The sequence below is a fragment of the Mustela erminea genome, chromosome 6 (assembly GCF_009829155.1).
Source record: "Mustela erminea isolate mMusErm1 chromosome 6, mMusErm1.Pri, whole genome shotgun sequence".
In the NCBI taxonomy this organism is placed as follows: Eukaryota; Metazoa; Chordata; class Mammalia; order Carnivora; family Mustelidae; genus Mustela; species Mustela erminea.
Window position 1 is genome coordinate 64,103,744 of NC_045619.1, and position 13,648 is coordinate 64,117,391.

The following is a 13,648-nucleotide window of genomic DNA, read 5'->3' on the forward strand; positions in this document are numbered from 1 at the left end:
AATGAATTGACGATAAATGTGAGGATTTATTTCCGGACTCTCATCTGATTAATAGTCCTTAATCCAGGACTATACTGTCTTTATTATAACTTGGTAGTAAGTTTTGAAATTAGGAAGTTTGATTCTTCTAGTTTTGTTCTTTTGTAAGATTGTTTCAGCTATTTTGGGTCCCTTGAGTTTCCATATGAAATTTAGGATCAGCTTGTCAGATCCAGTAAGGAAGTCAGCTGGTATAGTGTTGAGTCTGTAGATCACCCTGGGAAGTGTTGCCAGGGCTTGATCCCATGTCCATGAGATCACCAACCGAGCAGAATCAAGAATCAGACGCCCAACTGACTGAGCCACCCAGGTGCGCCAAGGTGTTTGTATTTTTGAATCTAAAGTGTGTTTCCTGTAGATAGCATTTGGTTAAATCTTGTTTTCTTCCTTTTTTCTTTTTTTAAATCCAATGAGACATTCTCTCCTTTTGATTGTTTATCTATTGATATTTAATATTGTTATGATGCATGGATTTAGTCTGCTATTTTATTTTTTTGTCTTATTTTTGTTCCCCTGTTTTTTTTTTACTGCTTTCTTTTGAAATAAGTAAATACTTTGAAATAAGTAAATATTTTCTAATGTCACATTTTAATTGCTTTTTAATTTTTGTCCCCACTATTTAAAAAATTTGCTTAGTGGTTGTTCTAGGGCTTACTGTAATATATCTAAGCAGAATCTATTTCAGATTTAGATTAACTTCTTTTTAGTGAGATATAGATGCATTACTCCTATATAGCTCTATCTCCTCCTCTTCCTTTTTCTACTATTACTGTTCTATATGTTACACTTCATATATGTTATAAACCTAGTAATACACAGTTTATAGTTATATTTTTTAATTAATTAATTTAATTAAATAATTATATTTTTTTGGTAATTTTATGTGTTAAGCTAAGAAAAGCAAGCAAGTATATATAGAGTTTGTCATATTAACCTTCTTATTTACATATCCCAATTCTTTCCATTTGTTCCTTTGGATTGGAGTTACCATCTGGTGTCATTTGCTTGCTCCTGTACAATCTTGCACCTATCTCCTTTTTATTGTTAATGTTGAAAATAACTATATTTCTATACTTTATAGTTTCAATGATATAATTTTAAGATGTTATTTTATGCAGTTGCTTTTTTTTTTTAAATTGCCACTGTTTTTTAAAACCCTTAAGGGAAGAAAGTCAAAGGAATAGTGTTTTTCTGTTTTTGAAAATTACATAATTACCTTCTCTCTGTGTGTGTGTGTGTGTGTGTGTGTGTGTGTGTGCGTGCGCGCATGTGTATTTGTTTTTGAATTCCCTTCTGGGTCACTTACTTGCAGCTTGAACTTTCTTTAGTATTTCTTACAAGGTAGGTCTGCTAGCAATGAAATCTCTGTTTTTGTTTTCTGAGAATGTTTTTATTTTCAGTTTTGAAAGACAGTTTCTACTGAATTCTTGGTTGACAGGTTTTTCTTTCAGCAATTTGAACATACCATCCTTCTGGTCTCTTGTTTAACAGTTGTTAATCCCATTAACATTCCCTTGTACTTGGCAGTGGTGTATGTTTTTTCTTATGCTTCTATCAACATTTTCTCTTTGTCTTTTACCGTTTTTACTATGGCATGTCTTTGTGTTTATCTTACTTGGACGTTGTTGACTTTCTTGGATGTATAGTTTTTTGTCACATTTGGCAAGTTTCTAGCCATTTCTTCAAATATTTTTTTTCTTCTTTCTCTTTTTTCTTTCCTTCTGATGCTCCTGTTAAACATATGTTGGTGTATTTAATGGTGTTACATATTTCTTTGAGACTCTGATCTTTGGATTGCAAACTCTTTTTTAGTCTATCTTTAGGTTTGCTGATTCTCTCTTCTGTCAGTTCAGATCTGTTGTGGGGTCCCTGTAGTGAATTTTTCATTTTGTTTATAGTGCTTTTTTTTTTTTTTAAGCTAGGTTCTGTGTCCAACATGGGACTTGAACTCAAGACTCCAGGAGCAAGAGTTGCATGACCTACTGGCTAAGCCAGCCAGGCACCCCTATAGTATTTTTTAACTCTAGAATTTTTATTTGATTCTTTTTTATATTTTATATGTCCTAATAGATGTTTTATATTTGATGAGACATGGTCATCATGGCTTCCTGTGACTTTAAAAATGGCTTCCTTTAGGGGTGCGTGGGTGGCTCAGTCTTTGGTGTCTGCCTTCAGCTCAGGTCATGATCCCAGGATCCTGGGATCAGGTCCCGCACTGGGCTCCCTGCTCAGCAGGAAGCCTGCTTCTCCCTCTCCCATTCCTCCTGTTTGTGTTCCCTCTCTCTGCCAAATAGGTAAATAAAATCTTTAAAAAAAAAAAAAAAAGAAAGAAAGAAAGGAAGAAAGAAAGAAAGGAAACTGTCCTTTAAAAAAAATATATGGCTTCCTTTATTCTGTAAACATATTTTATAATGCCCATTTTGAAGTTTTCAAAAGTTCATGTTTGAGTTTCTGACCCCAGGAGGGTTCTTCATGACCATCTCTTTTCTTGCTTTTCCCACGTGAACTGCTAGCTTAGGGTTTATCTTCTTATTTTAATTAGGAGAGCCACCCAAAAAAAAAAGAGCAATTTTTGCTTACCACCAAATTCTCCATTATTTTTAGAGTGACCTTTCAGGCTCCTTTTTTGTATTGATAAAGTTTTACATGTATGTTCAAGGGCTCTGATTTGACAGAAGCCAGGTTTGCTGTTAGAACCCCAAAGAAGGCTTCAGTGAGTAGTGTTTTAGGTGAAAACAAAATAAGGAGGTAGTAAAGCACAGGACTTGAGTGAGGTAGCAAAGGGTTTAGTTCTGTTGACTGGCTTTTGGAAAGTTTTGAGCAGAAGGTCAAAAGCCAGAAAGGTGGAGAATAAATCCAGCCAAAGAGTTTAGAATCTCTCCTGTAAGCCAGAAGAAGGCAAACTATGACCTGTGGGCCAAATCCACAGGTGACCTGTATATATGGCCTAGGCATAAAGCATGGTTTTTATATTTTTGAAGGGATGTTTAAAAAAAAAAAAAGTATGCAACAGAGACCATATATAGCCTACAAAGTTGAAAGTATTACTAAGAATTAAAAAAATTTTTAAATGTATTTATGTATGTATTTATTTATTTTTGAGAGTAAGAGAAACCATGAGCAGGAGGAGGAGCAGAGGGAGAGAGAAAGAGAACGCCAAGCAGGTTCCACACGCAGCATGTAGCCCGACATGGAGCTCCGTCTCATTACCCTGAGATCATGACCTGAACCAAAATTAAGACTTGGTTGCTTGACTGAGCCACCCAGACACCCCGAAGTTGAAAGTATTACTAAATATTGACTAAAAGTTTACCAACCTATGCCATAAGCAATTGAACAGAGAATCCACTAAGCAGAGAAATGATATGATCAAAGATAGGCACTAAGAATAATGAATCTCCTAGAAGCATCCTTAGTCTAAACAGGTCTTATGCATACACTGGGCTATGAAGATGAGCGAGGAGGCTGTTAGCAAATTAATGTCTGAGGGTACTGGTTCTGCTCTAGGCTAAAAGCATTGGGAATAGAGGACTAGAACAAGATTTACAGTAGGGACCATTGCAAACATTGCACAGAAAGACCTGAAAAAATAAGTTGTTAGATGAGGAGGGCAGGGGAAAGCCCAAGAGCACAGATTTTACCCTGGAAAGTTATAAAGATGACTTCTCCCACAAATACAGAAAATATGGATACCAATAGATAGGAATAGAGTGATATTAATCAAACTGTGACCATCTAATGGTGTTAGTAGGTGTTCATAACAGGAAGTATTCAGTGGTCAGATAAGCCTTAGGAATACTGGATAAAACAAAATTCAACAGATTTCATTATTGCTTGACTTCTAGTGCCTTTATATGAAAATGTGTCTAAATGGGTGTTGGTATCTGTGTGTTTCAAATTAATTTAATTCTGGGATGTTTTTGTTTTCCAAATCCAAGGAACATCTATTAACTGTTATAAAAGTGCTGTTTGGATAATGCTGATGTACAGATGTCTTGAGGTAGAAAGAAGGGGTGTGGAAGCTTAAATTCAGTAGCCTTATATTCTCAGTAAAAGAGGAAAGGTTGTAGAAAGTGGAAAAAGTTGACATTTCAGTTTGGAGGAGTCTAATATGTAATAAAGAGTTGGATAAAAGAATTGCTTTTATTAAAGACAGAACTACCGTACAATCCAGCAATTGCACTAGTAGGTATTTATATAAAGAATACAAAAATACTAGTTTGAAGGGATACATTCATCCCAATGTTTATAGCAGTATTATCAACAGTAGTCAAATTATGGAAAAGGCCCAAATGTCCATCAACCGGTGAATGGATAAAGAAGATATGGTATATATACAGTGGAATATTATTCAGCCATAAGAAAGAACAAAGTCTTGCCATTTACAGTGACATGGATGGAGCTAGAGAGTATGAGGCTAAGCAAAATAAGTCAGAAAGACAAATACCATATGATATCACACATATGTAGAATTTAAGAAACAAAAAACATAGGGGGAAAAAGAGAGAGGCAAACCAAGAAATAGACTCCTAACTATAGAGAACAAACTAATGGTTACAAGAGGGCGGTAGGTGGTGGGGGATAGATTAAATAGGCGACAGGGATTAAGGAATGCACTTGTCATGAGCACTGGGTGTTGTATGTAAATACTGAATCACTAAATTCAATACCTGAAGCTGAAGAAAAAGGATGGACCCATTTGAAGGTAATAAGTAAAAATTTCTAGTGTAATACAGTGGGTTTCTACCCCTAAAACTAGGTTGCAAAAGGATTGGAAAACTGGTATTCAAGAATTTTTGTCAGAAATTTAGGGTTCCTGGGGAACCTTTAATGTTAGGGAGGTTACTATTGTGGTGCACTTAGTAGAGCTAAAGGAGTATATTGCCTGGAGTTATAGTCCTCTGTACTTCCTGTCACTTGGGAGTTAGGTCTAGGGATTTGGTTAGATTCATTTGTGATTCTTTTGGCAAGAATACTTCATAGATGGTAGTTTGTATTTCTACCAGGAGGCACAGAATATCTGGTTGTCTCTCATGTTAGGATGTTACTTGTGTTGGTGGTGATTATTCTATCATTACTTTTTCATGTATTAGCTGAAATATTTCTATGAAGGAATAGTTTTTTACCTATTACCAAGTTACTCTGAGGAACAGTGTGAGAAAGTCTGTTTATTTACTATGATTCAAGATAGAATGTTTGTTTCCTAACATTCTCCAAAGATGACCGATGAGGTGTTTTGCTTTTTTTTTTTTTTTAAATATTATTATGAACTTACAGATTCAAATTTGTTTAATATGTTTCAGTATATTTCAGCTTTGGCCAGTGGGAACTTCTTGAATTTATCATATAAGTGCTTTTGACCTGACCCTGGTAGTGTTTGGTAGTTTCCTTGCTGTCTGATATGAGATGTTCCAGGTTCATCTTGTACATTTCCTGCCCTATGCTGGGAAATGGTATTTTAAAGCTACAAGCACAAAGGATATTCATTGCTACTGAGTTGGTCATTATTTCCACAGGAGAGCCAAGAAATGCATATTGTATCATTTTAAGATTTGCCCATCATTAGTACACACAGATATTTCCAATTCATATTCAGTACTACATTATTTTTCGTTAGCCTGATTACCTGAATCTATATCGGCTGTACCAAAATCCTGGTTCTCCTTATAATTACTCACTTGCTGTATCCCACTAACATATATATAGAGTGTCAGAATAATTATACCAATATTATCATCAACATGTGATTACTATTAACTGTTTAAGATTTTTAATAGCTCTTTTTATCTTCAGGGTATATCCATATGCTAGGGATATATACAGCCAGAATATAGTCAAATCATAAATTTTAAAGTCCTTTAAAATAATCCCTATTTGATTCATTTATTTTAACTTTTAGAAATGCTTTAAAATTTTTTTAAAATATATTACATATATGTAATTCTAAAGTCTAATTTACAAAACAGGGTGTATTCAGGGAGGTCTAGCTTCCATCCCTGTCCCTTCTGCCCTTATTTTTTCCCCCCTTCTCTTCCACTCCCTTTAGTTTTTAGTTCATTCTTTCATTTTTTTTTTTACAGATTTTTAAAAAAAATTTATTTTATTTATTTGACAGAGAGAGATCACAAGTAGACAGAGAGGCAGGCAGAGAGAAGTGGGGGAAGCAGGCTCTCTGCCCAGCAGAGAGCCCGATATGGGACTCGATCCCAGGACCCTGAGATCATGACCCGAGCCGAAGGCAGAGGCTTTAACCCACTGAGCCACCCAGGCGCCCCTCATCCTTTCATTTTAAAAAGTAAGCAAATAGATGTGTTCATTCTTTCCTCACTTTTTTCTTTCCTCACCTTCTTACATAGTGGCATACTATACATATATTTTTTTCCCATCTTGCCTTCTTCACATAATCATATATCCATCCTGTAGATCACTCCATAGTAGTATAGAGAAGTATTCTGCATTAAGTAGTCTCCAGAATTGATTTAATATAAAAGGATAATCTTAGTTTTTTATTCATTTTAAAACCTCAAAGTTTCTTTGTATTCCATTTTTTTAAAAAAGATTTTAATTATTTATTTAAGAGAGGGACAGTGAGAGAGAGCATGAAAGTGGAGAAGGTCAAGGTCAGAGGGAGAAGCAGACTCCCCATGGAGCTGGGAGCCCGATGCAATACATGATCCCGGGACTCCAGGATCATGACTTGAGCTGAAGGCAATTGCTTAACCAACTGAGCCACCCAGGTGCACCTGTATTTTTTTTTTTTAATTTATTTATTTGAGAGAGAGAGTGAGAGCATAAGCAGGGAGAGCAGCAGAGGGAGAGAGAGAAGTAGGCTCCCCAGTGAGCAGGGATGTCAATGTGGGGCTTGATCCCAGGACCCTGGAATAATGACCTGAGCCATCCAGGCGTCCCCAGTTTTTTTGTATTCTTAATGGCTTTGTATGTAATAGAAAATATTTGTTAAAATGAAACTTTATTATTAAAACATCTCAAGAAGAGCTTTTCAAGCTTAGTTTACATATTCTTGTGGCTTTGTTGATTCACAATAATGAACTTGTAGTAATAATTAAAAATTTTTTTTATGGGGCGCCTGGGTGGCTCAGTGGGTTAAGCCTCTGCCTTAGGCTCAGGTCATGATCCCAGGGTCCTGGGATCGAGGTCCACATTGGGCTCTCTGCTTGGCGGGGAGCCTGCTTCCCCCTCTCTCTGCCTCTCTGCCTACTTGTGATCTCTCTCTCTCTGTCAAATAAATAAATAAAATCTTTAAAAAAAATTTTTTTATTAAGTTTTAATTTTAATTCCAGTGTGGTTAACATACAGTGTAATAATAGTTTCAGGTGTACAGTCTTGTGAGTCAGCATTTCCACACATCACCCTGTGCTCATCACAGCAGGTGCCCTCCTTCAGCTCCATCACTTGGCAAACCAAGAAAGTTTGCTTCTCTTTTTCTCCTTTGCTTATTTTGTTCTTAAATTCCACATAGGAGTGAAATCATATGGTATGTCATTCTCTGACTTTTTTCACTTAGCATATTATAACTCCATACACATTGCAAATGGCAAGATTTCATTCTTTTTTACAGCTGAATAATATTCTATTGCATACACCATATCTTCTTTATCCATTCATCTGTTGACGGACACTTGGACTTTTTCTATAATTTGGCTAGTGTATATAATGCAGCTATAAACATAGGGGTGCATGTATTTCTTTGAGTTAGTGTATTTTTGTACTTTTGGGGCAAATATCCAGTAGTACTATTACTGGGTCATAGGATAGTTCTATTTTTAACTTTTTGAGGACCCTCCACACTATTTTCCAGAGTGGCTGCACCAATTTGCATTCCCACTAATAGTGCAATATGGTTCCCCTTTCTTCCATAGTAATATTTTTTAATATAGCCTGTATCCTGTATGTGTTGTGCTACCTGAATGCTCTGCATCAGAATTAGAGAAGAATTCAGTAGGATTTTTTTTTTTAAGATTTTATTTATTTGAGAGAGAGAGTGCGGGCACAAGCAGAGGGAGGGGCAGAGAAAGAGGGAGAAGCAGACAGGAGCCGGGATCATGACCTGAGCTGAAGGCAGACACTTAACTGATTAAGCCACCCAGGAGCCTCATCAGTATGGTTAATCAAACATCAAACTAGTCATCTCTTTATAAAATCTTTTTTTTAAAAAAGATTTTATTTATTTGACAGAGAGAGAGATCACAAGTAGGTAGAGAGGTAGGCAGAGACAGGGGGGGGGGTCCCCCGCGCTGAGCAGAGAGCCCGATGCGGGGCTCCATCCCAGGACTTTGAGATCATGACCCGAGCCAAAGGCAGAGGCTTTAACCCACTGAGCCACCCCTCTTTATAAAATCTTTTTTTTTTTTTAAAGATTTTATTTATTTATTTGACAGAGAGAAATCACAAGTAGATGGAGAGGCAGGCAGAGAGAGAGAGAGGGAAGCAGGCTCTCTGCTGAGCAGGGAGCCCGATGTGGGACTCGATCCCAGGACCCTGAGATCATGACCTGAGCCGAAGGCAGCGGCTTAACCCACTGAGCCACCCAGGCGCCCCTCTTTATAAAATCTTAAAGTACCATGTGTAGAGGCACCTGGATGGCTCAGTCAGTTAAGTGTCTATATTGCCATAGTTAGTACGGTTATTAATATGTAGTTTAAAAAATTCCTGGGGTGCCTGGGTGGCTCAGTCTTTGGCATCTGCCTTCGGCTTAGGTCATGATCCCAGGATCCTGGAATCGAGTCCTGTGTCAGGCTCCTGGCTCAGTGGGGAGGCTGCTTCTCCCTCTGCCTGCCACTCCCCCTGCTTGTGCCCTCTCTCCTCTGACAAATAAAATCTTGAAAAACAAAACCCAAAAACTACCATGTGTAGTTGTGTGTTTTAATTTTATATATATCCTCCTAAAGAAGGCTAGTATTCTGCTGATCCTAATATATTTATAGTTTTGACTCCAAAAACATATCAAATTTAACTCAAAATTCTACACAAAACTTTAGTTTTTCTTTCAAAAATGTTTAAATTCAAGTTAGTTCCCATATAGTATATTACTAGTTTCAGAGATAGAACTTAGTGATTCATCAGTTGCATGTAATACCCTGTGCTCATTACATCATGTGCCCTCCTTAATATCCATCACCCACTGACCCCCTCCCCTCACCCACCTTCCTTCCAGCAGCCCTCAGACGAAACTCTATTTTGATAGACTATTTTTTAGAGCAGTTACAGGTTCACAGACTTGATCATACAGAGATTTTCCATATCCCCCAGCTCCACATGCACAGTGGCCTCTATTATCAACATGTGCACTGGGCGGTACAGTGGTCACAGCTGAGGGGCCTGTACTGAGAATGCATATTTCACCCGGAGCCCGCAGTTTACTCTAGGGCTCATTCATGGTGTCGTGCATTTTATGAGTTTGGACTGATGTGTAATGACATGTGTCTACCATTTCAGTAACATACGTTGGCCTTCACTGCCCTCAGACTCCTCTGTGCTCTTCCTAGTCCTTCAATTCTCCCCTGAAGCCTTGATTTTTTTTTTAAAAGATTTTATTTATAATTGGACAGAGGGAGAGATCACAAGGAGGCAGAGAGGCAGGCAGAGAGAGAGGAGGAAGCAGGCTCCCCGCTGAGCAGAGCGCCCGATGCGGGGCTCAATCCTAGCACCTTGGGATCATGACCTGAGCCGAAGGCAGAGGCTTTAACCCACTGAGCCACCCAGGCGCCCCTGAAGCCTTGATTTTTAACATTTGTTTTTAAAATGAGCTTGTATCAAGACCTCAGAATTTTGTTTTACACAAATCATTTCAGCCCATCCCTTTCAGTGGAAATAACTATTAGGAAATACTTTTAACAAAGGTAGTTTATCAACATGGTAGAATTGGATCAGATACCTTCATTTTCATGTGTGAAGTTCACCATTTTTGCTTTAGTCTTATACTAACAGGAATTTTATTTTTATTGAGATGTTGATGGGTAGCATGTTAGATTCAGGTGTATAACAATGACTTGATATTTATGTTGTGAAATGATCACAGTAAGTCTAGTTAACATACAGCACCATACATAGTAACAAATTTTTTTACTTGTGATAACTTTTAATATCTACTTAGCAACTGCCAGATATGCAATACCACATTATTAACTGCGGTTACCATGCTCTTCAGTACATCCTCTGACTGACTTAGGAATTTTCTTTCTCAGGAGAAATTCCAGTCACATCTTATTTTCAGTCCCATCCAGTTTGATTTAACAAAGAAAAATTCTAACCTAGTCATTTTACCTTAAATGTGGAAATGGTGGAGTCTACATTTACATTATTGGTATCATTTGATTGGGGACTCTTGAGGGACAGTCTTCAACTAACTGTAATCTGCACTCAGAAAGGAAGGAGACTTCCTCACACTGCTGCCCTCAGACCTCTTTTTGGCCATTTAATTATCTGGGTTTTATGAGAATATAAATTTGTTGAATAACTCCAAAAACAATTTAAGCAAAGGTATCATTAAGTATCATTAAGAGTATATTATTTATTTATTTTCAAGATTTTATTTATTTATTTGACAAACAGAGATCACAGGTAGGCAGAGAGGCAGGCAGAGAGATTGGGGGGCTGGGGAAGCAGGCTCCCCATGGAGCAGAGAGCCCAATGTGGGGCTCGATCCCAGGACCCTGGGATCATGACCTGAGGAGAAGGCAGAGGCTTTAACCCACTGAGCCACCCAGGCACCCCAAGAGTATCTTATTTATTGATGACACGCTCTACCTAGTTTCTAGGTGTATGGTTGACTCTCTTTTTCATTTTTTCCTCTAGTGCATTCCACTCTTTGTTCAACTCGTTTTGGAGAGATTAACCCGAGGAGTTAAAACTAGTGAGCTCCGCACCATGTGTCTTCAGGTTGCAATTGCTGCCTTGTACTACAACCCTGATTTGCTGCTACATACTCTCGAACAAATTCAATTGCCTCACAACCCTGGACCTATAACTGTACAGTTTATAAATCAGTGGATGAATGATACAGATTGTTTTCTTGGGTATGTGTCTTTTAGATTTATTCTACATTTCTGTTTCTGGAAAGTTGACTTTTAAAAGTATATCATAGCATATAGAAAGATAATTTTCATTTTTTAAGGATTAATGTTTAGTGTATTAACCTAATATTTAATTTTTAGAGAATTAAGAATGTGTTTCAGAAGTATAATCTAGTGGAAAGAATCCAGTCTCTGAAAATTAGGTATAGCTTGTCCCTACTGGTTTTTGACTTATGTGCTATCATTGTATCTTGAGGCAACAAGAATTAAGTGTACATCTGGTTCCCTGACTATTAAGTGTCGATAGGCAAAAACATTCTAAATGGGGTTAGGTTTCTAGGGGAAATGCCAGTTTGGTGACAAGACTTTGAACCCTGCAGATCTCAGGGGAGCTTATTCTCAAACATGAGGTCAGAAAGGAGGATTGTTCATTGTAGCCCAAGTGCTGCTCCTGTGGGAGAGTGTGTCTTTAGGTGAAGTACTTTCCTAGTGTCAGAACTTAGAAAAAATGAGATGTCTTGTAGTATGTACATGCCCTCCTCAAATGACTGAACACCTCTTCGTGACTGTGTTATGCTAGAATTTCAGCTCTGACAATGGCTTACTGGCAGTGTTATACCAAATATAGCAGTCTTTACATTCTTAATATTTTTAAACAATATTTTAGAATATTTTAAAAAATATTTCTATATAATATTTTAGAATTAACAAAAATGTTTATAATGTATACTGGTCAAACTTTTTTCCTTCAAAATCAAATTTTCCTTATTATATGTTAAAGCAGAGAACTTTTTTTTTTTTTTTAAAGATTTTATTTATTTATTTGACAGAGATCACAAGTAGGCAGAGAGGCAGGCAGAGAAAGAGAGAGGTGGAAGCAGCTTCCCTGCCAAGCAGAGAGCCCAATGCGCGGCTCGATTCCAGGTGCGGGGCTCTATTCCAGGACCCTGGGATCATGACCTGAGCCAAAGGCGAGGCTTTAACCCCTTGAGTCACCCAGATGCCCCAAAGCAGAGAACATTTAATGGATTTAGTTAGAGCTGTCAAGTTTTCCTTAGTATATGCTGAGTTTCTGAATAGCTTTTGGCACCCGGGGTTAGTGTACAGTGTATGTGCACTATATACCTTGTATCCAGTCTAATACAGAAGACAGAGTCTAAATTTTTCCTTTTTCCCCTGTTGGTTAGGAATTTCCTGCTATCAAATGTAGGTATTCTTGCTTTAATAGAACTTGTATGCCAAGGCCCAGATATAGTATTCATATCAATCATAAATTGATATAGCAAGATTGACCATATTAATTGCAGACTTCTCTAGCTCTTTGATGATAATTGGTTTATAAAACATGATTTATGTAAGATTTCAAATAGTACAAAATGGGGGATACCTCTGTATAATTCTATTGAATGAATCCTAAGATACTCCATTGGCCATTTTTTCTCGTAGTATTTCAACTGTCCTCGTTTCTCATGAACACATTTTATTTCTTTGTAATTTGTAGGCATCATGACCGGAAGATGTGTATAATAGGACTGAGTATCCTTTTGGAACTGCAAAATCGACCTCCTGCAGTAGATGCTGTAGTGGGACAGATTGTGCCCTCAATTCTTTTCCTTTTCCTTGGTCTGAAGCAGGTCTGTGCTACCAGACAACTGGTAAACCGCGAAGATCGCTCAAAAGTGGAGAAGGCTGATATGGAAGAAAACGGTAAAGTCTTCTAATTGCAATGAGTGCTAGAATTGTACTGATTTGAGCATGCATTTTTAAATTTTTGTCTATTTGGAGTCATTAAACAGAGTTACATTCTTTGGCTTGTTGCACATTTAAAAAATATTTTGGGGTGGATTTACATATCCTGACATGTAACTTTAGATAAGTTCATTTTTTGACATTTAAATAATTATTGAACTTAATGTTACACCTTGGGAAATACAAATACATTTGTAACAGAATCAAATGGTTTTGATGATAAGTTAGCAACCAGTTATTTCTTTTTATTTGTGCTAACAATGTCAATGAAGTCAGCAGCATGAATTATTAAATGAACCACTTAGTTAAAAGCAGAAGTGTCTGTATAGCAGATTAATAGAGTGCCTGGTACATTTTTTTTTAAGATTCTTTTCTTTTTTTTTTAAGATTTTATTTATTTGACAGAGATCACGAGTAGGCAGAGTGGCAGGCAGAGAGGCTGAGCAGTGAGCCCCATGCGGGGCTTGATCCCAGGACCCTGGGATCATGACTTCAGCTGAAGGCAGAGGCTTAACCCACTGAACCACCCAGGTGCCCCTTTTTTAAGGTTCTTAATCAGAAACTATTTAGGAGGGACTTATAGTTTATGTATTAATAAATTTAGAGTAAAATACACAAGTGAAGGTTATTCGCTTAATAGAGATTCAGAATAAGATTGTTAGGGTCAAGCATATTAGATCTTTATTTAATGATACTGCAAAAAACTATTTACTTGGGCCCAGGAAGTAACATTATCCAACTCCAAGTGGAGTTTTTCCTCTTCTAGTTAAAAACAGACATTTCTTTAAATGAGAAAAATCAGAACTTTCATGGAAAACCTACATCTC

At 37.2% G+C, this 13,648-nt stretch overlaps 1 protein-coding gene across 5 annotated transcripts in view; it reads left to right on the forward strand.

Moving 5' to 3' along the window:
* Window positions 1-13,648, forward strand: part of IPO8 (importin 8) — an 85,668-nt gene that overhangs the window by 60,579 nt on the left and 11,441 nt on the right. For all 5 annotated transcript variants that reach the window (XM_032347539.1, XM_032347541.1, XM_032347543.1 and 2 more), the window contains 2 exons: window positions 10,855-11,075; window positions 12,574-12,779. In XM_032347539.1, the coding sequence (XP_032203430.1) occupies window positions 10,855-11,075; window positions 12,574-12,779 (427 nt within the window). The remainder of the gene's footprint in view (window positions 1-10,854; window positions 11,076-12,573; window positions 12,780-13,648) is intronic.